Source organism: Giraffa tippelskirchi, chromosome 7, assembly GCF_054371585.1.
Source record: "Giraffa tippelskirchi isolate mGirTip1 chromosome 7, T2T-mGirTip1v1.2.pri, whole genome shotgun sequence".
NCBI lineage: Eukaryota > Metazoa > Chordata > Mammalia > Artiodactyla > Giraffidae > Giraffa > Giraffa tippelskirchi.
The window spans coordinates 16,216,778-16,230,136 of NC_137281.1; the positions used below are offsets into that span (position 1 = coordinate 16,216,778).

General features: G+C 51.6%; 2 protein-coding genes across 20 annotated transcripts in view; one reads left to right on the forward strand and one right to left on the reverse strand.

The window, feature by feature from the left end:
• Positions 1-830: 830 nt before the first annotated feature.
• On the reverse strand, positions 831-12,332 carry HAUS5 (HAUS augmin like complex subunit 5). 11 transcript variants are annotated; one of them, XM_081516876.1, is made up of 19 exons: positions 12,180-12,332; positions 11,330-11,392; positions 11,207-11,239; positions 11,048-11,072; positions 10,388-10,493; positions 10,149-10,308; positions 8,957-9,026; positions 8,782-8,864; positions 8,235-8,292; positions 7,956-8,080; positions 7,708-7,771; positions 7,472-7,518; positions 7,084-7,246; positions 6,786-6,866; positions 6,540-6,685; positions 6,251-6,362; positions 6,041-6,173; positions 3,640-3,772; positions 831-3,471 (listed from the first exon to the last, which is right to left on the reverse strand). In XM_081516876.1, exons 1-19 carry the CDS (start codon positions 12,275-12,277, stop codon positions 3,354-3,356), a joined length of 1,818 nt encoding a protein of 605 aa, XP_081373002.1. In that variant the 5' UTR covers positions 12,278-12,332; the 3' UTR covers positions 831-3,353. The 11 variants fall into 11 exon arrangements, with proteins under 11 accessions (XP_081373002.1, XP_081373000.1, XP_081373001.1 ...); XM_081516874.1 differs by having other exon boundaries at positions 7,472-7,602; XM_081516875.1 differs by lacking the exon at positions 11,330-11,392 and having other exon boundaries at positions 7,472-7,602.
• Positions 12,333-12,370: 38 nt separating this feature from the next.
• ATP4A (ATPase H+/K+ transporting subunit alpha) overlaps positions 12,371-13,359 on the forward strand; it is a 120,184-nt gene continuing 119,195 nt past the window's right edge. For all 9 annotated transcript variants that reach the window (XM_081516691.1, XM_081516690.1, XM_081516695.1 and 6 more), the window contains exons 1-2: positions 12,371-12,497; positions 12,742-12,875. The gene's annotated coding sequence lies outside the window, so the exon portion shown is untranslated. The remainder of the gene's footprint in view (positions 12,498-12,741; positions 12,876-13,359) is intronic.

The following is a 13,359-nucleotide window of genomic DNA, read 5'->3' on the forward strand; positions in this document are numbered from 1 at the left end:
AATGGTCTGTTTTGAAATTTCACTTGGGAAATGATTGTTGAAAGATATCGGCAGGCAGCCAGGGCAGCCACAGCCACTATGTGTGACCTTTGTAAACCATCGCCTCAAGAATCCACAAAAAGTTGCATGGACTGTAGTGCAAACTACTGCAGTGAATGCTTCAAAATTTATCATCCTTCTGGGTACTGTAAAAGCGCAGCGTGAGTATGTGGGCCCAACTACAAATTTTAGATCCAAGGGAAGTTTCTATTAAGATAGAGTATTAGACTTAATGGGCTTGCCTGATGGCTTGGAGGTAAAGAATCCACCTGCAATGCAGGAGACTTGGGTTCATTCCTGGGTCCAGAAGATCTCCTGGGGAATGAAATGGCAACCCGTTCCAGTGGTCTTGCCTGGGAAATCCCATGGACAAGAGGAGCCTGGTGGGCTACAGTCTATGGGGTCTCAAAGAGTCAGACATGACTTAGTGACTAAGTATCAACAACCTCTTCATATTGACTTCTGAGTCCTTTGACGCAGTCCCAATATTCTTAGAGTACTTCCTTGCTGCTGGCACAAAATGCTTCGTACTCATTTTGTACATTTCCTGCCCCAGACTAGAATCAGTTATTTCCCCAAGGATCCTTGGTTCCTTTGAGTCAGAAGTGGTACTTAGAGACCACAAGCTGGGCATGAGGGTTACTGGGTTGTATGTAGAGGTTTTCTGTGGACTTAGCTAGGGAACTATATATATATATTTCTTTTGTTGTTTGTTTGTTTAAGAAAGAGAAAAATCTATGAATTCATTCTAGCATTTCCAATTCAAACGAAAGATCACAGGGTATTACTTCTTTGATTTTATCTTTGTATTTCTTTTCACTTGCATTTAAAACTTGGTCCCCAGTAATGTTAGCATAGATACTTTTATGCTTTAGTCTAATATACATAATTTCAAAATATATGATGTTAGGTCTCAAAATTTTAAACATTTATCAAAATAAAAAAATCAGTATTATGAACAATAAGACTACTTGAAAGTAAGTTGCAGACATCATCCTTAATACTTGATACACATTCTCTCATCTAACCACAATATCATTATCACACCAAAGAAATGTAATAAAGATACATTTTCCAATATACCAATTTTCCATTTCTCATATGAAAATTTCCCCCATTGATTTAAAAATGTACTTTCAAACCCAAACACTTAAAAATCACAACAGCCTGTGAGTCAATCAATATCTTGCATTACATTTGGCTGTCATGTCTCTTTTAATCTAAAACAGTCCCCTCTGTACCCTCTCTGACTTTCTGAAGATGTGATCTAGTAGTTTTGTACATAGTGCCACAACTTATGTTTTGCCCCGTATGTCTTCGGATAGATTCCTATAGGTAGCATTATTTTGGCAAAGAGTATGTGCTCATATAGTTTTGCTGGAGATTATCTCACAGGTGTTCCATATGGCACACCCACTGATATATCCATTCATATATTTTATCCATTTTTCTATGGATTTGGAATTTTTCGTTTCCATTTTGACACTACACACACATACATACACACTCACACATCCTTTTATGGTATAAACTGCAAGCATTTTCCCCTAATTAGTCATTCCTTGTTAACTTTGCTTTTTTTTTTAAATCATGTAAAAATGTGTTTTATGTTTTTGTCCGTATTATTTCCCCTTATTGCATATGGATTTCAAATCATATTGAAGAAAGTTTGTCCAGCTTCTAGTTTACAGAGGAATTCGCCTTCGTGGAGGTCACATTTTGTTTGAGAAGGACAATAAAAGATAAAGTAAAATAGTATATGTTAGAAGCTATGTTACAGGAAAAAATTAAGCAAGGACAGGGTAAGGATCACCTTGTTCAGTAGGGAGGTGGCTGGAAAGTGCGATGAAGAGAAGAAAAAGGAGGGGGGAGCATTAAGGTGGCATGTGGGAAAGCAAATGTGTGAAGACTGAGAAAGAGCAGCTAGGGACAGGAGGGGCATTGGGGAGTGAGGGTGCTCTGGAGGTCAAGAGAGGAGCTATGGGAAGGGAGGTGGAAAATCAGGTTTAAAATCTCAAAGATGTCAAATATCCCTAACTGGTAGACTAACTGCAACCCCAGTAAAACTCCCATCTATGTATTTCTTCTGGAACCAGTCAAATTTGGTATAAAGTTAATTTCATCTAAGAGAAAAGGACAGCAAGTAGAGACAGGGAAACACTGACAAGCAAGAGCAAGATGGCAACCAGTCACTGCAGTTACGACATATTACACAGCCTTTAAAACTCAAACATTGTGGGGACGGCACACAAGAGTCAGACAGAGAGTGGGCTTGGATACAGCCAGATACAACCAGATACAACCCAATTAGCCATGGAAGTTTAGTGTATGAAAAATATCTAAATCTACTTTATAAAGCTTAGGTGGGTAAAATTTTACTTTACAAATTGAAGATAGTTCACAGTGAAATACAGAGACCTAATGAGTACAGCCAGATTAGTTCTGACAAATCCATACACCTGTGTAACCCTCACCACCTTCAACACACAATATATTTTTAACTCTAGAAAGTTTGTCTCCTCCTTGCCACCTACCCCTCCCTTAGAGGTGACCACTGCTCTGAATGAGAATCTTTGGAAGTGCTTAAAATAAGACAAAATGGAATCCATTTGGATAAATTCCAAATGGCTCGAAGATTTAAATGTTAAAAAAAAAAACAACTGTATAAAAACTCAGAGACAATCCCATCTCTTAAACCTTCTCTTCTTCCAACAGTGACACTGCCTCCTCAGCCCTCACACCAACACATGTGAACCAGGGCCTCTGCCCGTGCTGCGGTCTCCCCTCTGCAGGCGCTCCTCACATACCCGGCTGCTTCCTCCTCACTGCCTTTACAGGGTGGTGCCTTGCTCTGTAGCCCTCTATTTAACATTGCACCTCTGCAGTCGCTTCTTCTCATAGCAGTTCTTCCATATACTAGATATTTTGTGTACTTATTCTGTCAGCGGTCTGTTCTCCTGTCCTAGAACGACAACTCCCTGAAGGCTGGGACTTCTGTCCATTTTTTTAGTGCTGGATCCTCAGTGTTTAGAGCAGGCACTTGATTACTTCTTACTGAGGGTAAAAGTGATGAGGAGAGTCTCAGCTAGGGTGAGGCCCACGGTACCTTGTTCATCTTGGCTTCAGTACAATGACAGGACAGTGCAAGGCAATTGAGAGGAACAACTGAGAACAGCCAGGGATGCGGGACGGCAGCTGTGGTAGAGACCATGGGCTGACGTGTCCAGGCAACGCTTTCTTCCGGAGGTCTTAAGGGAAGTGAAGTGTTGGGATGAACAAGTGCAAAGCTCTTGATTTCTTTCTGAGCTACCTCTTCATCTGCACAACTGCTGCAGGGCACCTTGGGCCTGGACCCAGCGCAGCTGCCACTGGGACAGCGACAGGCCTTGGCAGAGCTCTCTGGAGAGGGCAGCTTGTCCTGGCTGCTCCCACCTGGAGAAGGGGATGGGGTTAAAAGGGAAGGTCCAGGGCCTCCAGACCTTCACTAGCCAATCCTCAACACCACGGTCTGCTTGTCAGCAGCCCCCCACCCCCTCCCCTGGCCTAAGTTCTGCCCGTTGCGCCCAGTTCAGCCCCCACCTCGTCAGGTCCCCCTCTCACCAGTCCCCCACGACTCCCTGGAGCTCGGGGACTCGCTTCAGTGCTTGTTTCAGCAGGTTCTCCAGCTGCTTCAGGGCCTGTCCCAGACTCTCCTTCTGCTCCTTTTCCTGGGATTCCTGGATCTGCAGCAGCTCTGTAGGTTAGAAACCCAGGGGGCAGCACTGAATCCTTGGGCTCCCGGGTGCCTCGCAGCTAATCAGTCACCAAGTCTCCAATCATCTAGTCTTCACCTCAGCATCTCTCCTAAACCTCTCTCTCCTCTCAGGTCCTCTTACCAGGTGCAAGCCCACCATGCCCCAGGTGTCCTTCTGAATACCTTCCTCCCTCCCCCTCAGTCTCCATGGTCCATCCCTCGGTGTCCTACCTGCTTCCCTGCTTACCCCCAGCCTCCCTCCTAGGCGCCAAGCCTCGGCCTCTTACTGGTCCATCCTTCACATGGCAGCCAGAGTGATCTCACAGCCTAAACCTGATCCTTTCCCTCTCCTGCTTGGAACCCTCCAAGGCTCCTCAGCGCCCAAGACCAAGCCCAAGCTCTCAGCCTACTACTTGAGGAATGCTCCATGTGGCCTCTGCTCACTACTGCAGAGCAAAAGCCTCATCTGTCCCCAGGCCCACTGGAGACACCATCTTTCCTCCTGGCAGCCCTTCCCAGCATTCCTCACCCCAGCTGCTTCCTCAGACTGCTGCAGTCCTTCACTCCACTGGTGTCTTCCCCGGGGGACTGTGACTCGTCTAGTGTCTCTCCACAGACTCAGAACAAGCCCAGCTCAGAGTAAGTGCAGATCAGCAGTGTGGTCAGACCCTTCGGGTCTGAACCCCTTCCTGGCCTTGTAACCTCAGGCATGACACTTGCCCTTTCTTTGGGCACTCTTAGGGACAGATGGAATTATTTGAGCCATAGGCTAGTGAGGCAGGGGACAGATGGGGGCACTCTGGAGAGGGGACCCACAGGGCTTACTGACAGGTTGAAGGCAGGGGTTCAGAGGACTAAGAAAAATTACGGATGACTCCTGGGTTTCTGGCTTTAGCCCCTGCATGAGGGCAGTGGGGTCACTTATTGAGGGAAGGAAACCAGGAGGGAAAAAAAACAGAACTGCTTTCTGGACTAAAGAGAACTGAGTTCCAGTTATAGATATGTTAAAAGTCCCTGATGCCCACGAGGTAGAACAATGCTGTGCCACGTCTTGGGCTGTTTCTGCTGTTCCTTCACATTGCTCCTTGCCCACTGAAGAGTGGCCACTCAAAGGCCTGAAAATGGTCTCTTCCTGCTTTGCTGATAGTACACTGATTCACTTCTCTTCAAGCCACCTCTTCTACCTATTTCTCTTTTGAATTCTTTGCTTCTACAATTGGGACACCGTGGGGCTGGACAGCTCTCACCTCTCTCCCTGTTGAATTCTCAGGGGCTGCTGCTGCTAAGTCGCTTCAGTTGTGTCTGACTCTGTGCGACCCCATAGACGGCAGCCCACCAGGCTCCCCCGTCCTTGGGATTCCCCAGGCAAGAACACTGTAGTGGGTTGCCATTTCCTTCCCCAACGCATGAAAGTGAAAAGTGAAAGTGAAGTCGCTCAGTTGTGTCTGACCCTTAGCAGCCCCATGGACTGCAGCCTACCAGGCTCCTCCGTCCATGGGATTTTCCAGACAAGAGTACTGGAGTGGGTTGCCATTTCCTTCTCCATCTCGGGGGCTAGTACATGGCATATACACAGTGAGTACTTGCTTAGTGAATCCAGTAATAAAGGACTTCTGAGTTTTAGCTTCCTTTCTGTAAACTGCAATCTTATACTCCCTTCCCTCATGGTAAGGACTAGAAGAGACTGTGCATGTGCAGATAGTAGAGACTGGAATCACACAAGGGACACAGAATGCTTAATTGCAGCCAGCCACAGCTCAATACCCTGTTCAGGTCACCTGACTGAGTCTTCCCAGCCATTCTGTAAGGTATTATTAATGATTATGCTTAGTCCACTGCAGAGGAAACAGGCAGAGGGAGACCATACAGCAAGGAAGAGGGGTTGCTGAGAAAAAAATCCAATAGTTTACCTACACAGCCTGGTATGTAACTACTCAAGTATACTGCCGTTTGATGATGGATGAATATTTGGCAGTTTGATGAGCAGTGTCACCTAGTGGTTAGGAGCACAGACCCATGTTAGACGGCCTGGGTTCAAATCTAGCTCAGCCATCTGGGCAGCTCGCAAGCCCTCTGCTTCTCAGTTCCCTCCTCTGTAATATGGAGAGAACCCCCAAGGATGCTGTGCAGACGACACTAGCGAGCATGCTCAAAGACCTCAATGCACAGTGGGCACTGTGTAAGCAGTGGGTATTTGTGATTTCTTCTGGAGGCTGAAGGTCCTGGGAAGGGGCTGGGATGCTGGATAAGGAAATGGGGCAGGCCTACCCTGGGTAGACGGTCCTGGCGGCAGGCTGGTCTTCATGTGGAGCAGATACCAGTGTCGGAGACTTTGTTGGTCCTGGAGGAACAGAAGGTCCTGGCGAAGAGAGGCAGCCTTCGGGAGGAGCAGCTCCGGAGCCTGCAGGGAGGAGGAAGGATAGTCACCTGGGGCGGAGGTCGGGGTCGGAAGACAGGTCCGAGGTGACAGGCACTCACCTTCCCCGCGGGCAGCCCCAGTGTGTGGCTCAGCGCTATGAGGCTGGAGCCCCTTGGGGATGCAGGATGAAGCTGGTGGATGGATGGCAGGACCGTAGGGAAGGGCTGCAACCTGCGGAGTGGGTTGGGAGGGGCACTGAGAGGGAGGCCGGGTTCCAGAGGCCCAGGAACTTGGAGGTGGGGCTGAGGGTGAGGTCTGGCAGCCTGGGAACCCTAGGACTGTGTTTTAGGAGTGGGCCCAGGGAGTAGCAGTCATCCACGACAGGGTATGTGGCAACCCCCATCTCACCCTCCGGGGCCGTGCTGCAGCAAGGGGCCCAGAGGAAGATGGGGCAGGTGCTGGGCTTCCTGCTCCAGACACCGCACCAGCTCCTGGCTCTGTGGAGCCACTGCCTCAGATGTGGGGACCACTTTTCGCTGAACCAAAGCTAGCACCTGTGGGGAAGGAAAGGGATGGGAAGGCAGCGTGAGGCTGCTTAGTCCCCTCCCGAGGAGGCCCAGCCCTCCCCAGAATTGGCCCCGATTCCCATCTCACCTCCCCAGGGCTCCGGCACAAGCGTGTCTTGCTGGATGAGTTGCCCTTGATGAGCAGGCGGATCTGCTCCTGTGTCTCCTCCTAGGCAACCAAGAGGCCACGGAGATGGGCTGATTTTCCGTTTTACCTCCCAGCCTCTGCTCCTGCTCACCCCTTTGCACAGGCCCTGACTTCTCTTGGGAGTCTCACCAAAGCCCTCTCCCTTCACCAGGAGGCCCAGTTCTGGCTCCTAAGGCTCCCAGTCTCACTCAGGCCCTCCATCAGGCCCAGCCACTTCTCCTGCAGTCCCACTTCTCACCACTAGCTGGCGCCAGTGCAGGATCCGTTGCTGTTTGGCCTGCAGCTCCTTGAGCAGAATCTGCCGATGCCCAGCAGCCTCCTCCAGCTCCTGGCTCAGGGCATGCAGGGCCTTGAGTTTGGCCCACAGGGCACAGACCCGGAGCCCCAGCACCAAAGTCTGCCTGCGGCCCAAGTAGGAAAGAACAAAGGAGAAGGAAGGTGACTAAGATTCTCGGCAGAGGAGGGAGATCAGATGCGCAAGGATGCACAAGGAACCGTAAGCATAGGGAGACGACCCAGCAGAGCAAGCAGGGAGGCTGAAACAGGAGCCAGAGTGCAGAAGTCCATATTCTGAGACCCCTGGGAGAGACATGGCCTAAAGGCCATGGCCCTTGGAGACTCCTCACCTCTCGCTGGATCCCAGGATACATCTATCCGCCTTCTCCATCAGGCCCTGGAGGCGCAGGGTCAGGACTTGCTGCTCCTTCAGGAGGGGGCCCCGCTGGGTGACCAGCTCACCCACAGACCGCCAGCCCTCCTGGAGTGAGCACAAAGTCAGGGTGACATGGTCCCGGGCAGGGAGGGGATCGAGGTGTTTTGGGTGGGAAGGGGATGGAATCCTGGGAAGGGTCCTGGGGGTCACCTGGATGAGATGCACCATGGATGGCAGGGTCTGGCTGGAGTCTGACTGGTCTGGTGCCTGGGACCTGAGAATAAGGACTGAGCTGTAGTGGGAGAAGCCCTGTCCCCTTGTAGGTAACCAGTGTCAGCCTACCTGCCAGAGTGGTTAATGGGCCTCAGTTCCCATTGGCAGGCACCTTGCCTGGTCCTGACCTGTCCCAGCTCAACTAGCCACCCGCCCGGCGCTGCCTGGGAGCACCAACACCCCACCTGGTTCTCTCCGTATCCTGAAGCCCATCCACACTGCACAGGGACTGGATCTCTGCCTCCCGCTCTGCAGCCAGATGCTGCAAGGCAGCCAGGACGTGGCCTGGAGGGTGGTTTGTCAGTAGGCTCTGGTGGGGAGAGGGGTGAAGTCAGGGCAGGATGGGGGCAGGGCTATGAGCTGGGACTCCATGGAGAAGGGGTAGGGATCATGAGTGAGGTACTGGCTCCCTGAGGTTTAATCATGGGGCAGGGGGTGTAGCGTTTCTTGAGAGTGCTCCTCACCTCCACTGAGCTAAGCCACTGCTGGTAGGAAGTTCCAAAGTGGTCATCTTGCAGGGTTCTGTGGAGTTGGGGAAGGGGACAGAGAATGTTACAAGAAACATTAATTCACCCTTTAATGATCACTGCCACTCTGTAAGGTAGGGGCTGTCACTGTCCCCATGTTAAAGATTGGAAACCAGGTTCCTCTATACCAGCTAGACTTGCGTGTCCCACTTAACAGCATATCAATGCCTTGGCCTTGGACCCTTTCATGTGTGCTGTTTACCTGGAACACTCTCTCAATCTTTTATCCCTCCTCACCAAAGCACCCATCCTCTCTGCCTCCTTAGCTGGGTAAGGTGTCTCCTTTGGGTACCCACAACCTCCCAGGCTTGCCCACCCTCTGAGAGCCCTGACTACCTGGGTCGTCACTATCTCTAAAGGTCTGCTTCCTCTCTTCCCAGCCTGGGAGCCCTGTCAGGGCAGGGCTTGGGGCTGACAGAGCCCAGAGGTACAGTGTCTGTAACAAGGTTTTTTACAGGGTCTCTGATGGCTGAGGGCTACTCACGGAATGTTGCCTCCCTGGGCCTGAGGATTCAGGAGGCTCTGTAGGAACTGGGTCCGGAGGCTGCAGGCTGTTCGGACATCATGCTGTGAAGAAGAGGGTGTAGTATGAGGGGGGCCCAGAGGTCCATCTAACTCCGGACACCCCACCTTTCTCCCCGCTGGCCCAGGACTCTTACCAGGACCGCAGGCTCCAGGCCCAGGGCTGCTGATGTCAAGGGTCCAAAGTTTATATCCACTTTGGCCTTCCTGTAGGGAAGAGTACAGTTGGGGCTGGGGTTCCTGGGAGGAGGCAGCTGGCAGCACAGAGGTTGGTGTTCCCTCCTGCTGCTAGCAAAGCTAGTCACAGGGATCACTGAGCCTGGATTTCAGAGGCCAACCCCCAAATGAGATCACAGTCATCTGGCTGGATGACTGCATTAATCTCCTCATCCATCTCCCTGCTCTTACCCTCTGCAGTCTGTTCTCCACCCAGTAGTAGCCAACGATCCTGTTAAAACCTCACGCATATCATGTCCCTGTTTTGCTCAAAACCTTTGAAAACGTGATGGGTTTCCATCACACGCAGAATAACAACAATTAGAATGCTTCTAAGCACTCTGCTGATTTAACTCAATTATCATACCTACCTTTTAGAGTAGATGTTGATATTATCCCCCTTCTACAGAACTTAGAAACTGAGGCACAAAGCAGTTAAATACTTTGCCCAAAGTCACACAGCTATAAGTGGCTGAGCCAGGGCATGAACCCAGCCTCAGAATAAAACTCCAATGCCTCCACAGTGCTCTGTCCACCTCTCCAACCTACTCCCTTATTACTCTGCCCCTTGCCTTCAAAATTTAAGCTGAACTGGCTTCTTGGCTGTTCTTCCCACATGCCAGGCTCAGGGGGCTCTGCTCTTGCTGTTCCTCTCCATGGAAATTCCTCCCCCAACTCAAATGTTAACCTCCTCAGAGAGGTTTTCTCTGACCATTGTACCTAGAGTAGCAAGTCCCTCTCCCTTTCTATATCACCTTTTCTTCATAGTGCTCATCTCCACCTATGATTATAGGGTTTGTCTGTGTCCTAGTTTACCACTTGTCTCCTCTGCATCAGAATGTGAGCTCCATGAAGGCAGGACTGTCCCTTGTTTACTGTTTTTTTTTTCTCCCCCCAGCAATTGTGTCCTAGATATACAGCTGGCACCATTCTAGGCATTGGAAAAACAGGTGGCTGAGATGGCAAAACTTCCTGGCTCCATGGACATTAAATCCTAAGGAGTGGAGCTCAGAATTCTAGAACCCAGAAGGGGTCTGGGCAGAGCACTGGGTCTCTACAAATGTCTGTATGCCCAGCTTGGTGAGGGATGCTCCCTGGACACCTGAGGCCTACCTCTCTATGTCCTGCAAGCGCTTGAGCTGATTCTGCAGTCGCTGCATGGGATCCTGGAGCCCACGCTGCTGTCTTCGCATGGCCCCAGCTTGAGCCCGGAGGAGGAGAGCACGGCGCTGGGTGTCTCGCATGCTCTGTAGGTTCTGCTCCATGGCCATGTCTGTGAGAGGAACAGGGGTGGCCATCAGTGCTTTCCCTCACCCCATTCTGCTGCCCATCTCTCCAGCCCCATGGTTCACCCTGAGCCTCAGTCTCTTGCTCCATCAGCTCCAGGCTCTGGTCTAACTCCAGGATCTCTGCCCGCAGGCGGGCAACAGCAGCTTCCAGCTCCAACTTCCGGCGGGCCTGGTGGAATCAGGTACAGGGTCAGATGCATGGCCTGACTGCTCTGTGTAGGGCAGCAGTCTCTCACCCGCCCAGTTACTTGGCACAGGGTTTTCCCTAGGCAGTTTCAGTGCCTGAAGAAGAGCACCAGGGTACTCTCCTGTTCCCCTCCTTCCTTCTGGGACTGCCTCACTGTCCCCCCAACCTGTTTCCTGTCTCTGTCCCAGTCCTCATTTTCCCATTGAGCCCGACACCTGGTGTCCTGAGGTCTCCTGGAAGCCTCCCCTGAGACGTCACCTGGGCACCATGCATACGCTGGGTCCCATTCTCGCCTCAGCATTTCTCCCAAGCCTGTCTCTTCTCCCATCAACCTCACCAGCTTTGATGCCTCATATCCATGTCCCCCCAGTCACAGCTTACACCTCCTCCCCCTGGACTGCAAATGAGTGCTGGGATCGGGCTGTCTTGTGACACAGTGACCCTTGGCATCACCCAGCACAGAGCTGAACCCAAAGCAGAAGATCTGTAAGTCCTTTTTTTGGATGAAATAAAACATTGCAGCACATGCTTCTCACCTCTGGATTGTCCTGGTGGCCATACCTGAGGAAATGAGACCAGAGTGAGAGGACGATGGAGACTTTCAGGGGAGAGACGGGACATGTGAGGCTGGGGGCAGGGACATGGTTGGATGGGGCTGGGGAAGACAGGAAGGGACAGCTTTGAGGACTGGTTACCAGAGCAGGTTTCCCCGGATCTTCCTGACGTTCCTAAGTGGAGAAGTAGGAGGAAGGGGAGTTACAGTGGGACTCTCCTGGGCCCCTTCTCTGCCACAGCTTCCCTTCTGTGGCCAGGCTCACCTCTGGCTGTGGACGTGCCGCAAAACATAGGCCCAGATGTCGGCCCCCTGGCCCAGACACAGCCTGTGGGAACAGCATGTAAAGGTATGCCTGGGACATCATACAGGGTGGAGGATCCTCACTAGCAGGGTGGTGAGGAGGTAAGACCTTTACTAGGGAATTCTCATCTCTACGGGAGGGAGGGTCCATAATTTGGGGGGTAAGGTATTCCCTCCTGGGGAGTTCTCAGAGAGTGTGCATCTCATTGGGGGTAGGGGTATTCTCATTCCCTGGTGGAGTGCTCCCTTTCTCCTGGCAAAGGATTATCTCCAGTTACTTCTAGAGGTGGGGTGAGGGCTACACTGCCAGAAAGGGCCCTCTCATGATCAGTTGTGGGTCATCACTCCTATATATTCAGTCTTGAATGGTCTTTGAGGTCTTGAGTGGTGGTCTTTGCTGACTTGAGTGTCCTCACTAGCTGGGGTGGATGGTGATGTACTGAGGAACAGCCTTACCCTGGAGATCCAATTTTCACACTGATAAAAGAGAGCTTTATTACTAACTCATGGAGGATCCCCACTAGTGCAAGGGACCCCACTTTGGGTGGCCTCAGAGGATGGGGGTGGGAGTGTGGGAGTCACCACCAGGATGCCCTCACTCAATTCAGGATCCTCTGTCTGGATTTACTACCTGCAGGGCAGGAGCGCCCTCCAGGGTTAATCGCACTGCGGCAGGAGCGCCCTCAAAGGTTATTTTCACCGGGGCAGAGGGGGGAGGGGAGGACGGCGCGTTTTTGGATGAAGATGTGGGTCTCATCCCGGGAGACTCCATCTCCAGGGTGGGGAGTCCTCACTTCCAGAACGGCTCTCACCTGCGCAGCGTCGACTCCGGGACCCGGGCCGCCACGGGCACCTCCATCTCTTCCGCCGCCCAGCAACTCAGTTCCCGCGCTTGCTGAGCTAACTCCATGACAGCGACCAGGCCGCTGCCTCCCGCCCCTTCTTCAAGTGTGGCGTCCTTCTCTGACGTCACGCACGCGCCGGAAGTGACGCCACGATCTCCAGGAAGGCGGGGGCTTTGCTGCTCTGCGGAGTCTCAGAGCCGATCCACAGCTCTACTTTAGGGTTCTTGTGAGCGAAGAGGAGGAGAAAGCAATGGCACCCCACGAGGAGAGGAACTTGAAGAAACGGTGGGATCCGCTTGCCTTCTGCGTCTTCCTTCCTACTACTAGCTGTTTCCTAAGAGGCTAACGGTCCCTAATGCCTCCCTTCATTTTCTTGACAAAATGGGATTTTCATCCTAGGAGGATGACAATCAGGCGAGGGGATGCCAAAATTACTGCCCTTTGATTTCAGAAACAGGGTGTCAGGTCTGAGTGAGGGACAGGGGCAGTTGGCATGAGCCTAATATTTCCTTGGCATGCTTTCTTCTAGGTATTCGTTCGTCCTTACCAATCCGTAACATTCGTGAGCTGACCGTGTGCTGGGGACATCCCGGTGGCTGAGACAGCCCCAGTCTCTATGCTCCGGAGCTCACAGTTCAGTGAGGGACGTAGACGCATCACCTGGTAAGGATGAATAGGACATAAGCAGCAGGGGTGGGTCACTTTGGGGTACAAGGAATGTGAGAGGTCTGTGGAGTGCCCCCCGAAAGCGCTAAATACTAGGGCTGGAGTCCTGGAGGGCCCACTCAGCCTCAGACATGGTCCTGAGAAATGGTACCATTCAGGGACCTCTCATTCAATATGATTGTGTCATTAATCACTGTCCTCAGTGTCCAATAAAGAGCCTGAATCTCTAAATAGTTGTTGAATAAACAAATGGGGGAGAAAGATGGTGGGGTGAGACTAAAAGCTGGGAACCCAGGTAGGAGGATGGAGCAGGATGAGGGAGAGGAGGGTGTTGAGGACAGTGCTGGACAACTGTAGGGATGTTGAGTAGAGAGGTACCTGAGTGGGTCTCATGTGAAGTTGACTGGCTGTAGAGGGGTGAAATACAGCACTCTAGGCTGGGGATTAGGTGGAACAGACCTTAATATGGGGAGATGAGAGA

Bases quoted from the DNA above. Each gene is read 5' to 3' on its own strand.
- HAUS5 (XM_081516874.1), bottom strand. From the start codon at position 12,277: ATGGAGTTAGCTCAGCAAGCGCGGGAACTGAGTTGCTGGGCGGCGGAA. The intron at 11,073-11,206 runs GTAACCAGTCCT...TCATTTCCTCAG, and splicing joins ATCCGGGGAAACCTGCTCTG to GTATGGCCACCAGGACAATC. The intron at 10,309-10,387 runs GTGAACCATGGG...TTCCTCTCACAG, and splicing joins GCAAGAGACTGAGGCTCAGG to ACATGGCCATGGAGCAGAAC.